Below are 18,538 nucleotides of genomic sequence, written 5' to 3'. Positions count from 1 at the left end.
CGAGAGTTGGAAATTTGAGAGCTTGGAAATTCGAGAATTTGGGGCTTTCGAGATTTGGAAAAATCAAAGTGGCAATATAACGAAATTCCAGAATTCTTCAATTTCAAACCCCTAAACTTGCAAATAAAAAATGACAATATAACAAAATTGTAAAATTCTTAACTTTCAAATCCCTAAACTTGCAAATCAAAAATGGCAATATAACAAAAGTTCAGAATTCTTCACTTTCAGACCCCTAAACTCGCACCTCAAAAGTGGCAATATAACGAAAGTCAATACGTCAATGATTCACTAAATGTTTCTATATAAAATCTTGATTAAAATCACATTAAGCACAATTAAGATTTTTATTCGAATAGCAGCGATTGGTAATTGACATTAATTCTCCATTGACTCCTGATGTACTATTAATTAAGATAATTGAGACAGAATCAACGTCAGATTAGACAACGATTAATCTCAGTTCCAATGAAATTCTTATATAATGTTATGCTAGTGAAAATACATAGTTCTTATAATAGGCGTTGACGTAATCATTAGACTAAATATTATTACTTCGTAAATATTCGATCGATAAATTCTATCAATGGGTCAATATTGACCTTAGTTAAACTGGATAAACATTTTGAACTCCCAGTTGAAGAGCCCTTTAGTTCTAACCTTAGATTTCGTATTTTTAATCGTAATATATTTTTAATCACAAATTGAAGACACGTATTAAATTGCAATTAGGTTGTGTGAAAACAATATGGAAGATTGAAAAAAGGTTTTGTTAAATTAATACGTGAAATATTTGGTGGAGTCTGAGTCAGAAACAAAATGGAAGTCGGGTCATCGGATGACCGTGAATGATAAACATTTATTTTTGTAACAAAGTAGATTCGATAAAATTCAAGATTCCACGTTTTCTTCCTGTTTCGTGTCTCTTTTGTATTCCAAACAAAGGATGGCAGATTGCGAGTCAGTTTATAAAAATATTTGGAGAATGTTCGTAAATCATTTGTCTTCTTAAACGAAAGTATAACTCAAGTACATTTTATTTAATATAATTGAGTATCATTTAGTTGATCATATTAAATGTTAATATGTTTAATTAATATGTTTAATACTTGATAGAGTTGATATAATTAATGTGTTTAATAATTTATAAAATTAATACAATTAATATATTTAATACTTGACAAAATTAATACAATTAATATGTTTAATACTTGACAGAGTTAATATAATTAAAATAAATTAATGACAACTAAAATATTAATACAAAAACTTACAATTTAAATAAAACTTAACATAATTATTTTGAGAAAGTAATATAAGCGAATTACTCTTAAAAAATAATTTATTATTCCCTCTGAAGTTTTAATTTATGCAAGGAAAGAAAATGGTGCTCGTTAAACCCGCGCAATTTTACGATAATTCATCCGAAAGTTTCCCCATAAAAATAGAGTTTCAGGGTTCATCTTTATTCGACATTGACCTAAATATCTCCCTTAAGATGCATCCGAATAAAAATAACCGAGTTCCCTCGACACATATTGGAAATCATACGACTCATATTGCCGGCTTACAATCTTTATTGGCTTCGCTTTAATGAGGTTTAGTCAACGTGAGCGAAAGGTTCCATTAATTTTGTGGCAGCCTCATTCTCAATGTAACCTGAAACTTTTCTTCAAATTTTCAATTTCACATTTCTCAAATTCCAAATTTTCAATTTCACATTTTCCAAATTACCAAATCTTATAAATTTCAGAATTCTCCAATTTCCAAATTTTTAAATTCCCAATTTTCCAAATTCCAACTCTCCCAAATTCCCAATCTCCCAAATTCTCAATCTCCCAAATTTCCAATCTCCCAAATTCCAACTCTCTCAAATTCCAATTCTCCCAAATCCCAATTCTCCCAAATTCCAACTCTCTCAAATTCCAACTCTCCCAAATCCCAACTCCCCCAAATTCCAACTCTCTCAAATTCCAGCGCCCCCAAATTCCAACTCTCTCAAATTCCCAATCTCCCAAATTCCCAATCTCCCAAATTCCAACTCTCCCAAATTCCCAATCTCCCAAATTCCAACTCTCTCAAATTCCAACTCCCCCAAATTCCAACTCTCTCAAATTCCAACTCTCCCAAATTCCAACTCTCTCAAATTCCCAATCTCCCAAATTCTCAATCTCCCAAATTTCCAATCTCCCAAATTTCCAATCTCCCAAATGCCCAATCTCCCAAATTCCAACTCTCTCAAATTCCAACTCTCCCAAATTCCAACTCTCCCAAATTCCCAATCTCCCAAATTCCCAATCTCCCAAATTACCAATCTCCCAAATTCCCAATCTCCCAAATTCCCAATCTCCCAAATTCCCAATCTCCCAAATTCCCAAGCTCCCAAATTTCCAATCTCCCAAATTTCCAATCTCCCAAATTCTCAATCTCCCAAATTCCCAATCTCCCAAATTCCCAATCTCCCAAATTCCCAATCTCCCAAATTCCCAATCTCCCAAATTCCCAATCTCCCAAATTCCCAATCTCCCAAATTCCCAATCTCTCAAATCCCAAATCTCCCAAATCCCAAATCTCCCAAACCCCAAATCTCCCAAATTCCAAAATTCTCCAAATCCCCATTTCTCAAATTCCCAATCTCCCAAATTCCCAAATTCCCAATCTTTCAAACCCCAAATCTCCCAAATTCCAAAATTCCCCAAATCCCCATTTCCCAAATTCCAAATCTCCCAACTCCTCTCCCAACTTCCATCTCCTTCACCCCCAAAATACCCCTCCAAACATACCAACTCATCCACTACCACAGTCCACAAATCTAAACTATTTAAACAACAACCCAACACCTATTTTTCCCAGAAAGTAAATTCGTACGAAACGAAACGAGATCGCAACAAGGTCAATTCTGCATCTCGTCAGGCAATAAACATTAAAATTCCCGATAACCGGCTACTTCACGGTACTTTCCCGAACAGGGTACCATTTTGTGATTCTGCAGTCCCTACGCGTGCATTATAACGCGTGTACCTGTCAAATACATTTCCTCCTAACAAAAAACATTTGATCCGTCGAAACGAACCGCGGAACAGGAGGAAAGCGGTGGAAAAGGAAAATAAATGGCAAGGGAAAAGAGAGAGGGGAAAAATAAGTCAGAGAGAGAACGAGAACGTGAGCGAGAAAGAGAACAGTTTTACACGCGTTCGCATTCAGTCTGCCCGCGGCGTTCGTGCCAGTCGTATTCCGTGGCTTCTTTCAGATTTTATTGCCTGTTCGTTATTTGTATGCTTTTGTTCTGTATCGGGATTATGAACGAATGTGCGAGTCGCGATCGATCGGTTGAGCTTCAATGATGTGTTTAATGAACCGCGTGGATGGTGTAGGGAAAAGGACTATATTAGGTAAGATAGTGCTCCATTTTTATTTTATATTCTTTTTAATTGGAATATTTAATTTTTACAATTTTTGATATTGATGTTAGGTCTCATTCTAGGTTTCACATTTTATATTGCAAAATTTTATTGAAGAATTTTTGTCGAAATATATTTTATTGAGATAAAGGTGCTTCAGTATTTATTGTATCACTGCGTTTTCAATTTAGTATGCATTTAACGCCGGTGGTTGCAGTGATAATCTTCAGGTGCTTGGGTGATCTAATTGTGGGTTTAATACAATTGTGATAGTAGTTGATTTAATTTGATAGTTCATTCTTTGAAAATTAGGTATATTGCAGTATTTATCTCATGAGCTCTGTTAACATCTAAGCTTAGTTCTAGAAACGTTAGACCTTGTTAAGTCTGGAATTGCTTTACCTCAGTTTAATGTATTGCAACAATAGTGATTAGTCATTAATTTATTTTGCGTCTAGTTTTTATTTTGTAAAAATGTATTACTCAAGTTTTAGCAGTGTGGGTTCTGTAATTACAAGGGGTGGATTTAGAGGTTGCAGCAGAACTTATTAATGATTTATTTCATTTGTTTAAATAGATACTTTACGGCAATTCAATTATAATTCCAGTAACTGTTAATAGTTCAATTTGTACCATAACTTGTTTTCATTTTGCAAAAATACTTTTTAAACACTGGTTAAAGACAGTTTAAGGGATGGACTTCAGAGCAGTTTAAAATTGCAGGACGTAATAATTGATCGATTATTCCCATTTTGAGTTAAAATGCTCTGCATAAATATCATGTTACATTTGGACTATCCGGATGAGAGTTGAAAAAGATTGGAGTGAAAGTACATAACGTTACCTTGTGCCGAGTTGTCGAAATGTGATGATTGAGTTTCATTCAGAGAATTGTACAATGGGAATACTAGGTCAATACATAAATTCTGTATCATAATCAAATACACAAATGTCTAAGTGCAAGATGTCATAAAAATTGCATGGATGAATCAAAATGCAATGTAATTTAATTAATTACTAACACAAAATGGTGTCAATGACCAGTTCTATAAATTCAGTATAAAATAGACATAATTATAGTAAAATATTTTGAAAATTTGGTTATCATTAATATATGAAATATTTTATATTAACATATAAAATAACAAGTCCAAAATTTCAAGCTAAAATAGCATCAGACATCAAACAATTAAATAAGGAAATAAAACAATAGAATTAATAAATAAATAATTAATTATCAAACTAAAATAACATCAAACATCAAACAATTAAATAAGGAAATAAAACAACAGAATTAATTGATAAATAATTAATTATCAAACTAAAATAACATCAAACGTCAAACAATTAAATAAGGAAATAAAACAATAGAATTAACTGACAAATAATTAATTATCAAACTAAAATAACATCAAACATCAAACAATTAAATAATGAAATAAAATAACAGAATTAATAAGTAAATAATTACTTATCAAGCTAAAATAACATCAAACATCAAACAATTAAATAATGAAATAAAATAATAGAATTAACTGATAAATAATTAATTATCAATCCAAAATAACATCAAAAATCAAATAATAAAATAAAACAATAGAATTAATTGATAAATAATTAATTATCAATCCAAAATAACATCAAACATCAAACAATTAAATAAAGAAATAAAACAACAGAATTAATTGCTAAATAATTAATTCTAAATAACTGAATTTGTTTTCTAATAAATGAATTCAAAGCTACATATCATACATAAAGAATAAAGTACAAAATGAAAATCATAACTCTGAATGAGTTACTCTGCGTGCAATCTTCCGTATTCACTGCGACATCGAACGTGCTAATAAGTCTTACCACATCCATTTGCACCGTGACAGTCAATACGTTAAATACCAAACACGCAGGTAAATCCTACAACCGCAGAAATCGTAGAAATATTTAATATCCTTAAACGAAATTAAATTACGTTTCTATTTTAACTTCATGGCCAATGGTAGACGCAGTGTCTTCTGAAATAAGATCTACCATCACATAGAATTTTTAAAATTCTATAAATTCTACCTTTTAAAAATTTTTACAGAAGGTAAAAACCTTCTGTAATATTCATACTTCTACGTGGAATTTATTTTTTGAATTTCGACGAATGCAATATTGTTTCGTAATAATTCTAAGAGAAACCGCGATTCGATTGCATTGGCGTAAATAGAGTGGCCGCCATTTTACTCTTCTCAAAAAGACTGTAATCTTAATGTAGCACAAGTTATATTACTTAAGCTTCTAATTTTTGAAACTTGCAAATTCAGAAATTTGAAAATTTAATAATTTATAGATTTGCAATTGTGAGAAGGTAAAAAGTTCAAGAACGAATGTTGTCAAATAATTCTACTCCTGAATTCTATGTCACTGAAATTAATATTAAAATTGAGTTTCCTCAAAAGCAAATACAAAAAAATTGTAACCTATATCTTTATCTTTTCGACACCTAAATTAATACTTAAATTGAATCCAAAATTTGTGTCCCAACCCAAAACTCAGTTACGCCAATGTGCAAAGCCGCAAACAAATCTCGCGTGCGAATTAACATTGTTTATGCTCAATGTACAGAACCAGTGCGTGTTTGACGTTGTAATTAAGGCCCATTGGTAGTCGTTGTTTCAGTCTTAATGAATTAACGCGTAGAAGTTCCGAGACATGTGTGGATGTATTAATGTGCCGTTAACGTTTACTATTCGCAGCAAGGACAAGCCAATTTATTGCTTCAATGATATGATCGTCGCGCTAGATTGGGTACATTGCTGGTGGTTCTAATTAACGGCGCTCGTAATGTGCATGCAGATTGTTTATTTAGTCGAGGAAAATGTGCGGCAAGATCTTGTATTCGTTAATTAAAACGTTCTGGTTCATTAGAAGAGGATTCGAGTTATGTAATCTTTCAAAGATAAATGTTCACGCGTTACGACTTACGTGGGTGTTACTTCCTCGTAAATCTGGATTATCGTAACTAGATTTGATTAGACTCAATTTTTTATCTTTTGTAGAATCGCAGATGATGATTTAGGGTTCGGAGTCCAGTGGTGAACAGTGGATAGTTGGGTTTTTATGGGGTGAATTGTTTTTATCGGACAATGTAGGAGGAGACAATGTGGGACAAGATACTAGAACCAACACTTACAAGCTTTTCTTTGGCCAAGCTTGAAATCTTCGAGTTTACTGATTTTTGCCTATTAATGAAATTCTGCTAGTTTCAAGGTTACAAATTTTTCCTTAACTACTGAAAAAATAGAGTTCAGAATTTATTACTTTCAGTATGGAACTCATAAAAATATCTCTATAATTCTAGATAGTCATCTAGTATCGATTATTCAGATATAGATTTAGATTTATATCTTTAGAATAGCTCCAGTTTATCCAGATATCCAGTTTCGGATCTTTATTGAATCACACTCTGCACAAGGTGTCTCACAACTAGTATCCCTGAAATGGGTAGCTGACAGCTTCGAATAACGCGTAGTTATCCAACGCGTAGTAATGTAGCGCGTGGTAATTCTGCGCGGAGTAATGCAATGCGTGGTAATCCAACGCATAGTAATCCAACGCGTAGTAACCCAGCATGCGGATATCCAACGTATAGTAATCCAGCGCGTGGATATTCAACGCGTAGTAATCCAACGCGCAGTAATGCAACGCGTGGTAATTCTACGCGTAGGAATCTAACGCGTGGTAATCTAACGCGTAGTAATCCAACGCGTAATAATCCAGCGCGTGATAATTCTACGCGTAGCAATGCAACGTGTGGTAATCCAACGCATAGTAATCCAACGCGTAGTAATTCAACGCGTAGTAATCCAGCGTGCAGATATCCAACGTGTAGTAATCCAGCGCGTGGATATTCAACGCGTAGTAATCCAACGCGTAATAATCCAGCGCGTGGTAATTCTACGCGTAGGAATCTAACGCGTAGTTAATCAACGCGTAGTATTCCAACGCGTAATAATCCAGCGCGTGGTAATTCTACGCGTAGCAATGCAACGTGTGGTAATCCAACGCATAGTAATCCAACGCGTAGTAATCCAACGCGTAGTAACCCAGCGTGCGGATATCCAACGTGTAGTAATCCAGCGCGTGGATATTCAACGCGTAGTAATCCAACGCGCAGTAATGCAACGCGTGGTAATTCTACGCGTAGGAATCTAACGCGTGGTAATCTAACGCGTAGTAATCCAACGCGTAATAATCCAGCGCGTGGTAATTCTACGCGTAGCAATGCAACGTGTGGTAATTCAACGCATAGTAATCCAACGCGTAGTAATTCAACGCGTAGTAACCCAGCGTGCGGATATCCAACGTGTAGTAATCCAGCGCGTGGATATTCAACGCGTAGTAATCCAACGCGCAGTAATGTAACGCGTGGTAATTCTACGCGTAGGAATCTAACGCGTGGTAATCTAACGCGTAGTAATCCAACGCGTAATAATCCAGCGCGTGGTAATCTAACGCGGACCAATCAGAGCGCGAGGATTACGCGCGCTCAGCCGCTAGGCTCGAAGCTATCGCTCTTGCGCCTGCGCGTAATCTCGCGCTCTGATTGGTCCGCGTTTTTCCTTAATAATTCAAAAACGAAGCTTCGCACCCCATTTTTGCAAAGGGAAATCTTGTTCAGAATCATGTCAGCTACCATTTCAGGGACCTACGTTGTAGGAGACTCTGTATATTATACTCCATGTGATACATTATAAAGTACATTATAATACCCACATATATTTTGATCATGAAACATTATGCACTACATAAATAAACTTATACATATCTTCCAATCCAAACAGGTACAAACACCTCAAAGAACCTCCCAAAACTCCACTAAAATACCAAAGGAATTTCCGAAGAATAACTCAAATGGATGAACCCGCAAATGCAAAGAAACAATTAGAAACGAGTCTCGACAAGAAATCAGCTTACCTGAAAGCGACTAATTACCCCGTGAATGGTAACGATTTAACGAAAGTACCTAAACGAAAGCTGTCAGTGTTTTACCGATCGTTTGACTTGATTGCACCGATCGATCAAGAGAAAGAGAAAGAAACGCTCGAGTTCCGACGAACATCCAGCAGTCCTTCTGTACGAATCGAGAGGACTCAGGAAAACAATGAAATCTCTTCGCAAACGAGTTCCTATAAAAAAGTCTTCGTCGATAATTGTCGCTCGTTAATTGACAGCGACAAAGGTTTGAGCAACTCGTCGCCTGATTGTCTTAGCGAGAAGTGCACGACGAATTCGGAAGTGGCAACGATTAAGCTACCGCAGGTGAAAGAAGGCGCGATTGTTGATGATTATTCTACGCAAAACTGGATTGGGAAATGTAGGGTGGACAGTAATGAAAATCATGAGGTAAGAAAATGGTATTTGGAGATTTGGAAATTTTCAAATTGTCAGATCTTTAGATTTTTTAATTGTTGAGCTTCATAGCTTTGATTTGGTCAAATTAACTAGTTCCTAGATTTGTGTATTCTCAAATTGTCAGATTCCCCAAATTTCCAAATTCCAGAATTCTCCAAATTCCCAAATTCCCAAATTCCCAAATTCCCAAATTCCCAAATTTCCAAGTTCCCAAGCTCCCAAATTCCCAAATCTCCCAATTTCCCAAACTCCCAAATTCCCAAATCTTCTAATTTCCCAAACTCCCAAGTTTCCAACTCTCCCAAATTCCAACTCTCTCAAATTCCAACTCTCCCAAATTCCAACTCTCCCAAATTCCCAATCTCCCAAATTCCCAATCTCCCAAATTCCAACTCTCCCAAATTCCCAAATTTCCCAAGTTCCAAAATTCTCTAAATTCCAAAATTGTCAAACTCCCAAGCTCCCAAATTCCCAAATCTTCCAATTTCCCAAACTCCCAAGTTTCCAACTCTCCCAAATTCCAACTCTCTCAAATTCCAACTCTCCCAAATTCCAACTCTCCCAAATTCCAACTCTCCCAAATTCCAACTCTCCCAAATTCCCAATCTCCCAAATTCCCAAATTTCCCAAGTTCCAAAATTCTCCAAATTCCAAAATTCTCAAACTCCCAAGCTCTCAAATTCCAAAATTCTCCAAATCCCCCAATCCCCAAATTCCCAAATTCCCAAACTCCCAAACTCCCAAACTCCCAAATTCTCAAATTCCTAAATTTCCAAGTCCCAAACTCCCTAAATCCCCAACCTCCTCAAATCCCCAAATTCTCAAATTCCTGCATCCCTCAGTTCAAATTACCTGATTCCTAGATTTGTATATTCTCAAACCCCTCATCCCTCATCTAAAAAATTTTCAAATCCCCAAATCTCTCTTCATCACCACCAAACTACTAAACCCCCATCTCCACAAAAGCCCCAATCACAATCGCTCCACACAATGACTGTCCATTAACACACAGCTCTATTAAACCCGTCTCTAGCAAACTCTAAATTACAATCATTCTAAAATTAGCATCCATCTTAGTAGTTAAAAATAGTCGTCAACTTCATCTGCTCTTAACGATTGTTGTTTCTCATCAGAACACCGTTGACAGTGCTTCAACCGATTCCTCCAGTCATCCCTTAACGAGCGTCCAATCGATCAACCAAGGAAAACAGGTCAACAACGAAAGAATCTCTTCGACCATCGGGTCAAACGTGACCGTGAAGACGAATGTGTTTCGCAAAAATTCACCGGAAACACATCGTGTCTGGCCGCACACGACGAACACCGGTAAATTCGTCGATTCTGTGAAGCTAAAAAAAACTTGGCCAAAAAGTGATGTTGCTTTTGTCGGTCGATGACAGGTCGTTTCGATATAATTTTTCGACACTTCATTTTTATTTGATAAATGTAAAGTGTTTTTGCAGTTTATATTTTATTAAGGAAAGTTTATTTTTTGTTTCATAGTTTAATATTTTATGGAGGAAACTTTATTTGTTTCATAATTTAATATTTTAGTTCATGGTGTATTTTATTGAGGAATGTTTATTTTTTGTTTCATAGTTTAATATTTTATGGAGGAAACTTTATTTGTTTCATAATTTAATATTTTAGTTCATGGTATATTTTATTAGGGAAAGTTTATTTTTTGTTTCATAGTTTAATATTTTATGGAGGAAACTTTATTTGTTTCATAATTTAATACTTTGGTTCATGGTATATTTTATTAAGGAAAGTTTATTTTTTGTTTCATAGTTTAATATTTTAGTTCATGGTATTTTTTATACTGCTAAAAGAAGTTTATAGTATATTTCATACAAAGATTGTAGTATATAGTTCAATATTATATTTCATAGTATTTTATTAAAAGGAAGTGTCGAGTATAATAAAGTTCGTCGTTTATTACATGTGGTATCTAACCTTACCACATCTTTTTCATAAAAAACGTTGTTTAAACCTAAAACAGATTGATACAATATACCATATAATTTTGAAAAATGAACTTTGACAATATATTAAATAATTTTCATAAATGCAAGAACGATGTTTAAACAATGAAGCGCTAAATGTCGATAAACTTCAATTTCGATTTACGTAACTCAGTATAAAAAATACTATTGATTATTTTGAAATGTTCCTCTAAATTCCAGAAGAGCAAGTAACACTTATACCGAACATACAGCTAATAAAATTTTAATCAGACAGAATATCTTTAAAAACGACAAATCTTTTTGGCAAACACAATGAAACGTATATTTGTTTGAGATCTATCGGTTCGCAGATCTGGTCAAGATCAAAGATTCGGAATATCCCCGCTCGTACGTGAACGCATCGAGTGCTGGTCGTCTCGGAAAATATACACCAGTCGATCCCGAAATGTCGAGTCACGAGGATAGCTCGATCGGTTCCGATAGCGAGGACGATTCGATCGAAAGAGGAAGCGGCACGCAGATTTACTCGCGAAACGAAACTGACAAGAACGAGGCATCGAAGAAGAGCAGCATACGCTCCCACACCTCGGCTTGTTTTTCCACTGGCGAATCCTCCGGGGATCTGGACAACGAAATTGTAAATTCTGAGAAGAACCGAGACCCGAAGGAGTTACGAGCGAAGCGACAAGTTGGTAATCCTTCAAATATTATTTCTCTTGCTTTATAGACTCGCGATATATTGCATCACTGGTACCGCGTTCTTCTTCTTTTAAGTTTGCATCGAGATTTGGAAGACAATTTGAAAATTATTTGAGTGACTTCTAAGTTATTCACTTAGTACTGATTTTAGAATTTTTTCGCACCGAAATTTGGAAGCTTGAAAATTATTTGAGTGACTTCTAAGTTGTTCACTTAGTACTCAGTGCTTCAGTATTTTTTTGCACCGAGATTTAGAAGCTTGAAAATTATTTGAGTGACTTCTAAGTGGTTCACTTAGTACTCAGTGCTTCAGTATTTTTTTTCACCGAGATTTGGAAGCTTGAAAATTATTTGAGTGACTTCTAAGTTGTTCACTTAGTACTCAGTGCTTTAGTATTTTTTTGCATCGAAATTTGGAAGCTTGAAAATTATTTGAGTGACTTCTAAGTTGTTCACTTAGTACTCAGTGCTTTAGTATTTTTTTGCATCGAAATTTGGAAGCTTGAAAATTATTTGAGTGACTTCTAAGTTGTTCACTTAGTACTCAGTGCTTCAGTATTTTTTTTCACCGAGATTTGGAAGCTTGAAAATAATTTGAGTAACTTCTAAGTGGTTCACTTAGTACTCAGTGCTTCAGTACTTTTTTGGAACTTGCAAACTGAAGAATTGAATAATTTAAACGTTAAAAAATTGGGATTATAAGAATTGAAAATACGATATTTAATGAATGAGGAAATTTTGATTTATTTGTGTGTAGTATTTGCATACATTAAGGTTGATTAATAGGAAGGAAAATTACAAACATCTTCTCTGGAACTTTTACTAAAGGAGTTAGAACGTGACTGTAATTGCACCGTCGATGATTAATCTTGATTTGTGCAAGTGGTAACGATGGATTAGTTATGAAATATCAATTCTTACTACCATTGAATACAAGCACTTTGATCAGTTACATAGTTGATCTACGAGCTTGTATGTTAATATTTGCTGATTTCAATTCTAACGTCATGTTTACCAGGAAAATGATAAGTGTGTTCATATTTACTATAAAAATATTTCAACTGTTAGGTGTTCGACAAGTTACGAGATTTCGAAATTGTGAGGTTGTGAGGTTTTAGGGTTTCAAGGGTTCAGGGTTTTAGGGTTTCAGAGTTTTAGAGTTTCAGAGTTTCGGGGCTTTAGGGTTTCAGAGTTTTAGAGTTTCAGAGTTTCAGAGTTTGAGGTTTTAAGGGTTTCAAGGTTAGAGGAGTTTCAGGGTTTCAGGGTTTCAGAGTTTCAGAGTTTGAGGGTTTGAGGGTTTGAGAGTTTGAGGGTTTCAGGGTTTTAGGGTTTCAGGGTTTCAGGGTTTCAGGGTTTCAGGGTTTCAGAGTTTCGGAGTTTGAGGGTTTAAGGGTTTCAGGGTTTGAGGGCTTCAGGGTTTCAGGGTTTCAGGGTTTCAGAATTTCAAAGTTTCAGAGTTTGAGGTTTTAAGGGTTTCAGGATTTCAAAGTTTCAGGGTTTCAGAGTTTCAGAGTTTCAGAGTTTCAGAGTTTCAGAGTTTCAAGGTTTTAGAATTCCAAGGTTGCAAAGTTTCAGGGTTTCAGGGTTTCAAGGTTTCATGGTTTCAGGGTTTCAGAGTTTCATATTTTTGAAATTCCAGGGTATCAAGGTTTCAAATTCTCAAGGTTCCACACTTCCAAAATTCTACATAGCTAGAGTCCCACAGTTTCACCAAAACTAAAAAAACTCTAAATAGTCCTTGCGTTACGCCGATCACATCTGGCGATCTATTCCGTGCGATAGGAAAAATAATATTTGCTTTGAAAGCTCGGCGAACAGTCAAACGTCCGGAATATGTATATATGTCGTTAGGAAATTGGACATAAAGCATCGGGAGCCTTCAACGAAATTTTGCTTTCGTTTCCTTTTAGATCGCGTAATGAGATATTTATAGAGCCCGAATGTCGAATGATATATCTATTTAAAACGCGAAAAAACATATCTTCAAAAATATCCTTTCGACGCAGAAATTCTTCGCGGTGAGGAGATCCTTGTCGGAAGGTGACAGCGAAAGATACCACCGTGCGAGACGACACTGCAAGTGCATCAGACAGGAGTTGTTCGACGAAACGGAACAGTTTCCTGCTTTTCCTAGCTTCAACGACAATAGGTTACAAATTACCGGATTATCGAACGCGAAAGACGCAGATAACGTTTACAGGTGAATATCAAATTATTTATTTTTTTCACTCTTAATAATATTCTTAATTTGTTTGCAGGGAAAACTTGTCAGAGAACGAACTCGAAGTAAGTCAGAAACACTATCTTTTAAAAATTGTGCAAAAAGAAATTAAATATGAAGCTTGACTTTTTATTTCTTTTGCAGCTAAAATACGTCGCGTTTTCGATAGGGCTGAGTACAGACAGAATCACCTTGCAAAGAAGAATGGCGCTGTCTCTTCGGCAACGAGATCAGTCGGAGAGAAATTTCACGGACGAAGTGCAGAAGATGCAAGAAGATATACAGGCACGTATATCCGCACCACGAAGATTATAAGAATGATGTTAATAATCAATTTCTACTTTTTCAGGGTTTATCGCCATTATGTACGGATAGAGATTCGATAGACAAGGTAGACAAGATTCGTCGTCGATTAGACATGGTGGCCCGATGCGCACATGGGGTTTCCTGCACTGCTGAGACGCTAGGAGCAGTGTACCAAGAGCATAGAATCTCTAAAGCAATTTTTATTGCCGATAAGTATCTTCAGATACTGCGCACCAGGTGCGAAAATTTGGCTGCGGAAATTGCGGAGATCAAGTAAGGTTCTGTACATAATCTGTATTATACAACAAAGCCATATATTTTCATTTTATTGTCAGTGAAAATTTGTTATGACACCGAATAAGATTTTATTAGAATGTTAATAGAATATAATATTTCAATTTTCTAGGGGAATCTTACTAAAAAACAACATTGTGATAGAAGAAAATTCGGGAGAGACCGGCGACGATTTACCCAAAATACGATACAGGAATGGAGTACCCACGAACAACAGAATGGTTCGAAAAATAATAAAATAAATAGCTGGTCATATGCGCATATCTTCTTCTTAAACGTTTGTTTACAGATAGCCCGAAGAAGAGCAAGCATTGCAACAATTTCAAGACCGTTATCTTCGCAAGATGTGATAAAGGCAATATTTTCGTTATCCATACTTTGTTCTTTAACGGGAAACATTCTGTTATCGCAGTTATGCGTTAAAAATATTTTAGATATCGTATAAATGTTTTTTTTTTATTCAGGAAGGTCCACGGCAACGAAATTCCGTTTCCGGAAGAGTCACTTTGAGGAGGCCGTCGTTGTGCTCTGAAACGCAAAGATGGGAGAGTGAAAAATTAAATCGGACAGAGTTCGTATTTTTTAAATGAACGATAGAAAACGTATACTTAAAATCAATAAATATCTTGGTATTGCAGCAGTTCGAACAGTGTTGTTGAATTACGAGACATTTTCGAGCAAACTGAGTCACGGAGAAATTCTGTTGAAGAAAATAATAATTTAAGAACTGACCAGAGCAATACAGTCGATACCGTGAATTGCAACATCGCTAACGATGTAGAGGCTGAAGATAGAATGAATAATAAACAGAACTCGTTCTTAGAATCCAATGTGACTAAAACTGTTGAGAAACAACTGAAATTATGGTATTTATTCCAATATACTTAGTATTCCGTTTTTTCATTCTTACTTCCATAGACACCCTATAAAAATGACATGGCAAAGCTTTAATATTTATTGAACTTTTTTTAGTATCGGAGCGGGAGAACCTTTGAAATTACCCAGAAATTTTGAAACATGGCGACCGATATTGTGGTACATACTGATCTTCTTCCTTGGATTTTATGCGAAACAAGTTACGTCATGTTGATATCCCAACTTTGTAATACAGTGCAAAATTTCAATAACAGAAATGGAGAACTAGTGTTCCTTCGTTACAGTATTAAATAGGTAATCCGAGTGTAACGATTTTGAAAAAAGGAAAAAATAAACAATCTGATTTATAAATATATCGAGTTTAATTTTTTATTCATATATTACAAATTATCCACTGTCCCAATACACACGAGCGAGCTATTTTTATTGTAGTAACGTAATGAAAGAATACTTGAGCAGTATGTTGAGTATATTTGTGGTGATTCTGTTTCAGGTACTAGATTTGATGAATTACTGAAAGAAATAAGAATATTTAAATAGAGAAGATATTTTTGAACCGAGCATTTTACATTTATGGAATGTAAAATACCTATTAACAGTCTTAATATGGTCATGCGTAGGCCATAAACGAATAGTGCCATCTAGACTTCCGCTAGCAATGTATTGTCCATCAAAACTCCAATCTAAATTCATAATCGTATCCTCATGGCCTTTGAGTTCAGTCAACAATGAGTTATTTGCCAAATCCCAAACAAAAATAGACTTGTCATCGCCTGAGAAAATAAAATATTATATGGTCCAACATTACATGGTATCAAAAACTTTTTCTGCTGATATAATTCTGTCCAAACAAAATTCTACTCTATAAACAAATTATTTTACCAGCAGCTGCCAAATGTTTCCCATCAGGACTAAAAGCTAGACTGTAAATTGTCGACTGTGGTCCAATGTATACCCTCAACAAATTTCCATCATCTTTATCCCATAACCTGACAGTCTTATCGGCCGATCCAGTGGCTAAATATCGAGCGTTTGGATGAAATTTTACACACTATGAGAAAATACGTAATGAAACTACATGAAATTAAAAAATCATTAGATAATAACATAATTAAATCTTGAAAAAAATATCCTATATAAGTATATAAAATATTTTTTTCAAGTATTTATATATTCCAAAGTTAAAATACATACATTTATATCTAGAAAGTGACCAGCAAATATACGCAATGGAAATACCCTATCTAAGGACCATAATTTGGCTGTTCTATCATGGGAACCTGTTGCTACATAGAGATTAAATACACTAAGGTCCATGCACCATATAGGATAATTGTGTCCGCTGTAACAGAATTTTTGATTTGTTATTAACTTTACATTTTATACTGAAATAAAATTTATGGGGATATGTACCTATAAATTGCGGCACACGTGTAATCGTTAAGTCTCCATGCCCTCATATCCTTATCACTCGATACGGAAAGTAAAATTTCTGATTCTGGAATAAACCTTAAATCGTGTACAATATCGGTATGTCCTCTAAGTATCACTGCTCCTCCTTCAGTCCTTGAAACAAATCATATAAATATACAATTTTTTATTTATCATTGGAAGTTACTTAAATGATTATAAAAACTTACATTCTGTCAGTTGTTTCATAAAATTTATCTAAAAACGGACTATCAGAAGTAAACGAGAAGGAGGGTTCCTCATACTTTGGCTTAATTAATACTGTTTCATTTATACCCCATAGCCTAATTTCCGTAGTACTAAATCCTACAGCTAATTTATCCATACTAGGTGGGATTATACCACTACTTGCACTGCAAGGAAACATGATTTATGTTATTTTCATTCTTTTATCATATCAAATCTATCCTATAATAAAATATGAAAATTTTATATCAAGAAACTATTCACATAATTACTTTTCAATGGCATTATTCACTGCAAATATCCGTAGCGGTTGATGTGCATTATTTCGAATTAATCTTATTGCTTCTTGCAATTCTCTCATTTCACGGTCAGCTCCTGTGCCGGATGGCTGCTCTACATACCCATTGATTCCTGCTTCACAACGTGAACTAATATCTTCGCAGCCTTCTGTATCTGTTTCAAGTACATCCATTTTTTTAATTATTGTCACGTGTGTATTTATAATCTAAACAATAGAAAAAATATCTGTTATGAACATCAAGCATATAACATTTATATATTTGCATAATATATATAACTATCCCTGTTGTTACCTGCATTAATATAATATGACCATGTTTTGAAAGGAATTGCTGAAGACATAAATGAGCAATATCTGACATGTCCACCTTGTACTTCCTAGTTCTGAATGAATTTACCAAAGGTCTCAACTCGATATCCTGCACTGAAAATACACTGGATAACTCTTCTAAGAAGTCTTTCTCAGTTTCACTAATAAATTCATTTTGATGCGATTTCAAAAATTGAATAGCTGCTTGTCTATTACCAGCATGTAGCATCTCTAGATATAAGTGACAAAATACAGGGTATAAAAGCCCTTTTAATTCCATTTTCAATTTATCATCGAGTATAATATTTACCCACATCTTTAATCTGGAAAAATGAAGAGTTACCACAAATAAATTAGCAAAAGAGATACTATACAATATACTACAGCGGACAGTAAAAGTATGGAACAAGAATTAATGGATATACCGTTGATATGCTTGATCTGCAGCAGCAACATCGATGCTAATGGCACTGAAAATAATGGAGTTATCTTGAGATGTGGCAGAAGCAGCAGTAGCATTCAAAGTCATTTCATCACTGGTACGGCAATGTAATTGATTGCCTCTACAGAAAACCTCGCTAGTCTATAATGAATGTTTAAAAGTTACAAAAGGTTATGTTATATTTGTCAATTATATATTAATTTAAACTTAAATTTGTCGAATGAAAATAAGAACGTAACCTGCCTGATAATGACGTCGTTTTAAATATGATTCAATTGTAGCATTAATCAATTCACTTTTTAAACGTTTCATCTTTTTGAAATTACACCTTGGTTATATTCGGACGTTTTTAAAGATCCCACCATAAGAAAGACGTCAAATGACAGAAATCATTGAAAGTACATAATATCAACAGTTACTTAAAATGTGAATAATACGTAGACATTATTCATGTTTTGTCAACAATTAATAAAAACAGCAACGAGTTTGAATAACCGCTAAATGCTGTATATTTTCATCGGCGAGTTACTACAAGATTTGAATGAAACTTCGACCAGTAGCATTTAACATACTGCTTCCGTCACGAAATTTTTTTTCTTTTAAATTTTCATACTTCGTAGAATCTCATTTGCAATATACAAAACATAAACAAATAGTTGCCGCTCATCG

The 18,538-nt window shown here is 34.7% G+C and overlaps 2 protein-coding genes across 5 annotated transcripts; one reads left to right on the top strand and one right to left on the bottom strand.

The window, feature by feature from the left end:
• The first annotated feature begins 3,222 nt into the window (after positions 1–3,222).
• On the top strand, positions 3,223–15,514 carry LOC100879678 (uncharacterized). 2 transcript variants are annotated; one of them, XM_003703812.3, is made up of 13 exons: positions 3,223–3,392; positions 8,228–8,789; positions 9,932–10,124; positions 11,116–11,453; positions 13,471–13,664; positions 13,723–13,750; positions 13,830–13,970; positions 14,035–14,264; positions 14,398–14,506; positions 14,575–14,640; positions 14,750–14,856; positions 14,924–15,151; positions 15,258–15,514. In XM_003703812.3, exons 2-13 carry the CDS (start codon positions 8,298–8,300, stop codon positions 15,373–15,375), a joined length of 2,244 nt encoding a protein of 747 aa, XP_003703860.2. In that variant the 5' UTR covers positions 3,223–3,392; positions 8,228–8,297; the 3' UTR covers positions 15,376–15,514. The 2 variants fall into 2 exon arrangements, with proteins under 2 accessions (XP_003703860.2, XP_076391504.1); XM_076535389.1 differs by lacking the exon at positions 3,223–3,392 and having other exon boundaries at positions 14,927–15,151.
• wda (will decrease acetylation) lies at positions 15,505–18,533 on the bottom strand. Of its 3 annotated transcripts, XM_012286499.2 has the most exons (11): positions 18,113–18,533; positions 17,853–18,010; positions 17,644–17,750; positions 17,411–17,541; positions 17,090–17,322; positions 16,802–16,984; positions 16,575–16,727; positions 16,356–16,503; positions 16,044–16,212; positions 15,751–15,934; positions 15,505–15,674 (listed from the first exon to the last, which is right to left on the bottom strand). In XM_012286499.2, the coding sequence occupies exons 1-11, from the start codon at positions 18,179–18,181 to the stop codon at positions 15,542–15,544; spliced, it is 1,668 nt and encodes a 555-aa protein (XP_012141889.1). In that variant the 5' UTR covers positions 18,182–18,533; the 3' UTR covers positions 15,505–15,541. The 3 variants fall into 3 exon arrangements, with proteins under 3 accessions (XP_012141889.1, XP_076391511.1, XP_012141888.1); XM_076535396.1 differs by having other exon boundaries at positions 17,411–17,750; positions 18,109–18,533; XM_012286498.2 differs by having other exon boundaries at positions 17,411–17,750.
• Between the last annotated feature and the right edge of the window lie 5 nt (positions 18,534–18,538).

This window comes from Megachile rotundata, chromosome 9 (assembly GCF_050947335.1).
Source record: "Megachile rotundata isolate GNS110a chromosome 9, iyMegRotu1, whole genome shotgun sequence".
Lineage (NCBI taxonomy): Eukaryota > Metazoa > Arthropoda > Insecta > Hymenoptera > Megachilidae > Megachile > Megachile rotundata.
This window is presented reverse-complemented; position numbering and strand designations above follow the sequence as displayed.

Bases quoted from the DNA above. Each gene is read 5' to 3' on its own strand.
- LOC100879678 (XM_003703812.3), top strand. From the start codon at position 8,298: ATGGATGAACCCGCAAATGCAAAGAAACAATTAGAAACGAGTCTCGAC. The intron at 14,265-14,397 runs GTAAGGTTCTGT...TCAATTTTCTAG, and splicing joins GCGGAAATTGCGGAGATCAA to GGGAATCTTACTAAAAAACA. The intron at 14,641-14,749 runs GCAATATTTTCG...TTTTTTATTCAG, and splicing joins CTTCGCAAGATGTGATAAAG to GAAGGTCCACGGCAACGAAA.
- wda (XM_012286498.2), bottom strand. From the start codon at position 18,181: ATGAAACGTTTAAAAAGTGAATTGATTAATGCTACAATTGAATCATAT. The intron at 18,011-18,112 runs GCAGGTTACGTT...CATTCATTATAG, and splicing joins TAAAACGACGTCATTATCAG to ACTAGCGAGGTTTTCTGTAG. The intron at 16,728-16,801 runs GTAAGTTTTTAT...ATTTGTTTCAAG, and splicing joins TATGAAACAACTGACAGAAT to GACTGAAGGAGGAGCAGTGA.